Source organism: Trachymyrmex cornetzi, unplaced genomic scaffold (assembly GCF_001594075.2).
Source record: "Trachymyrmex cornetzi isolate Tcor2-1 unplaced genomic scaffold, Tcor1.1 scaffold146, whole genome shotgun sequence".
Taxonomy (NCBI): domain Eukaryota; kingdom Metazoa; phylum Arthropoda; class Insecta; order Hymenoptera; family Formicidae; genus Trachymyrmex; species Trachymyrmex cornetzi.
This window is the reverse complement of record NW_017296048.1, coordinates 1,483-4,483: the sequence shown is the minus strand read 5'-3', so window position 1 is coordinate 4,483 and position 3,001 is coordinate 1,483. Positions and strand designations below refer to the sequence as shown.

Below are 3,001 nucleotides of genomic sequence, written 5' to 3'. Positions count from 1 at the left end.
ATAATATATAAGATAAAACAAATTCTAAAATATTCGTGTTATAGTTATAACTGTATTTATTCAATACATAAATTATACCGCTATATGTAGTCAAATTTATATTTTGACGACCTATCAAGATATGTAATTGATGCAATCTTATATATTGAGTCGATTCAAGGATATTAATAGTTGTACTGGTTTTTCCATGAAAAACAAATGATCCATTACTACGATCTAAATTGACCATCGTGTCCAAAATGAAAGCATTCCTATCGGCATATTGATCTTTTGAAACTGTGTAGTCAAGTATCTCTATATGATAATGCACGGGTGTCACGTTATAAGGTGAACGTGCTTCCTTTGGAACGCTAAAATTGTTTACTTCTTTACTATTGAGAATAATTATCGCTATGATAAATATTACGGTGCTACTTATATGTGCTACGTTCATGTTGCTCCGGTTGCCGTTCTAAATATATACCAGGAAGTTTTTAATAAATTATAGGATACTAATGATGATCAATAAAAAAGCAATGCACATAGCTGTCTGTGATTACAGAGAAAGAGAGAGGGAGGGGAAGAGAGAGAGAGAGAGAGAGAGAGAGTGAGGGGGAGAGAGGGAGGGCGGGAGGTTATCGAAATCGTTATATTATTGTAATTATAATTATATTAATTAAAATACATAAAACTAAATAACGGGCAATTAAGAGCCTAAAAAACGCAGTAATTCGTGCGGTACTTATATACATATAATTGAAAAATTATCTATTACATGAACGTTTCGGCTATGTTCAAGCCAGTTGACTTTACGATTGACACTGCGAACGTTATGTCGTCTTATAACTTATTTAATATTTCTTTCTTGTCAACTGAATTTATGGAATATATATTTGTGTGCAGTTATGGTGTACATTTCAATCAGTTAATCAACTAATTGAGAGTTACACTCACTCTCCGGATAAGGTAATCCGTGAGATTTGCTTACTGCACTCCATGGTCTGAATTTTGGATCGTCTTCCTGTTAGGATTATGAACTGTAAAACGCTGAGGATGGCTTGAATATAGCCGAAACGTTCATGTAATAGATAATTTTTCAATTATATGTATATAAGTACCGCACGAATTACTGCGTTTTTTAGGCTCTTAATTGCCCGCTATTTAGTTTTATGTATTTTAATTAGTTATCTCAAGAGCCCAATTGATTGATTTATTGGTTTATAATTATATTAATGGAACACTAAACATTCTTAATTTTAGTAATATTTCCAGCACTGTTGTGTTTATGTTAAAGATATTGTTACACCAACGATAAATTCTAAAACGTTTTTATTTCTTATTTTAACAAATATTTTTTATTGAATATGTACATTGCTTTTTTGTTGATATTTTAAAGTCGTATGAATATCTTACGAATAACTACAAAAAATTTTACTTTGTACTATAACATTTTTTTAAGGCAAGTTAATTTTAAGTCATAAAACATATACGAATATTTTACAAACAGCAAAAGTTATAGCATATTATATTCATAAAGTACCTAACAAAACAGCATTAAAATGATCATATTTTACTGCTTTAAAGAAATAAAACTTTTATTGAAAACGTTTGAAGAACATAATTTGAAGCTATCATTTAATTCAGTTTTTACGTAGGTACATATTCTTAAACACGTAACGTTTAGTCAAAAGTCAAATAATGTTTTCACAACTCCATTATTTCAAAAATAATCTATTGTGCACACTACAAATAAAATATTATCCTTTTAGGAACTTACCCTATGTAATAAAATTGTACTATTGAGATACAATTTCCACTGCTAATTGCTATGTTCACAACAATTATAACGAAACGAAATATAGATTGTAGTAAAATGTTTCCGATGGCTGCTATCTTTCTCTTCCGAGAAGTCACAACAGACTAATATCATCGACAACGACATACGTAATAAATACTTACATGATAAATACAAAATGTTATTTAAATTTCCGTTTCTTTTAATGTACACATTCTATATTAGTTGACGTAATGTTAATCGGTTTTCTTTTCAGTGGAATACAAATTTAATGTGGATGAATATGTACGACTCATTTATTCGAATATGTTTGATATATTCTGCCATGAAACTGTTAATAACATATTACATTTTTAATGCATATAGTGACACTCTAAAAAAGTTTTATACATTTATCGAGATTTTTTAGCCATTTTAGAAGTATTTACATGAAAATTAAAATTGATTTAAATATCAACGGTTATAATATCTATTATATGTTTATCTACGTAAGCAAAATTATATTATGTTGAATCTTGATAAAATTTAATATAATTTCTTATACTCTCAACCTTGAAGGCTACTATATTCTATGCTGTACAGCCAATGCGGGCACAAAATCGAGCCCTTCATTTTTTAACTCTGTCATATCTGTATGTACTTAGACTAAATTATATTTACCCGTCTTCTTACATTTATTCGTTTTTTTTTACATTTACCAGATATCTAGACCAAGCTTTTCAAACTTGTTGGGCTGCGAGACGAAGAGGATCTCGGATCTCTCTGTCCTACAGCCAATTAACACGCTTGAAAATTTCATCGTACGGCAAAATTTTATAAGCGTACATTTGTGGCGCGTACATTTTTTCTTTTTTTATAAAAGTTTTTTAAAGTTTTTTATCTCACATTAAAAAGAATATGACAAGGCGAATAACATTTGTAATACAACCTGCCCCATTATAAGATAGATTGTCACAAGTGTCACCTACTAATATTTTTATTAATGTCAGATAAATAAATTAAAACTTTATATTTAAAACTATATGTAATATATTGTATTGTAATATAATATAGAGTAAATTTTTTGACAGATCTCGTTGCAGTATTTATTCGGAAATATGTAACAACTTGCTTCCTTTATATAAACTTACGTAGTATATTATGTATTTTTAAATAAATATTTTTCTTACAATTTTTTTTTTAAATTTATGAAACTGAATTGTTAGAAAATATATTTCAGAACAATAT

The 3,001-nt window shown here is 28.4% G+C and overlaps 1 protein-coding gene across 1 annotated transcript in view; it reads right to left on the bottom strand.

Annotated features, from left to right (window-relative positions):
- The window catches only part of LOC108757517 (aminopeptidase N-like), a 10,124-nt gene extending 9,147 nt beyond the window's left edge, over positions 1 to 977 (bottom strand). Inside the window, exon 1 of the mRNA XM_018501958.1 lies at positions 934 to 977. Within this exon, the coding sequence (XP_018357460.1) occupies positions 934 to 977 (44 nt within the window). The remainder of the gene's footprint in view (positions 1 to 933) is intronic.
- Positions 978 to 3,001: the final 2,024 nt, after the last annotated feature.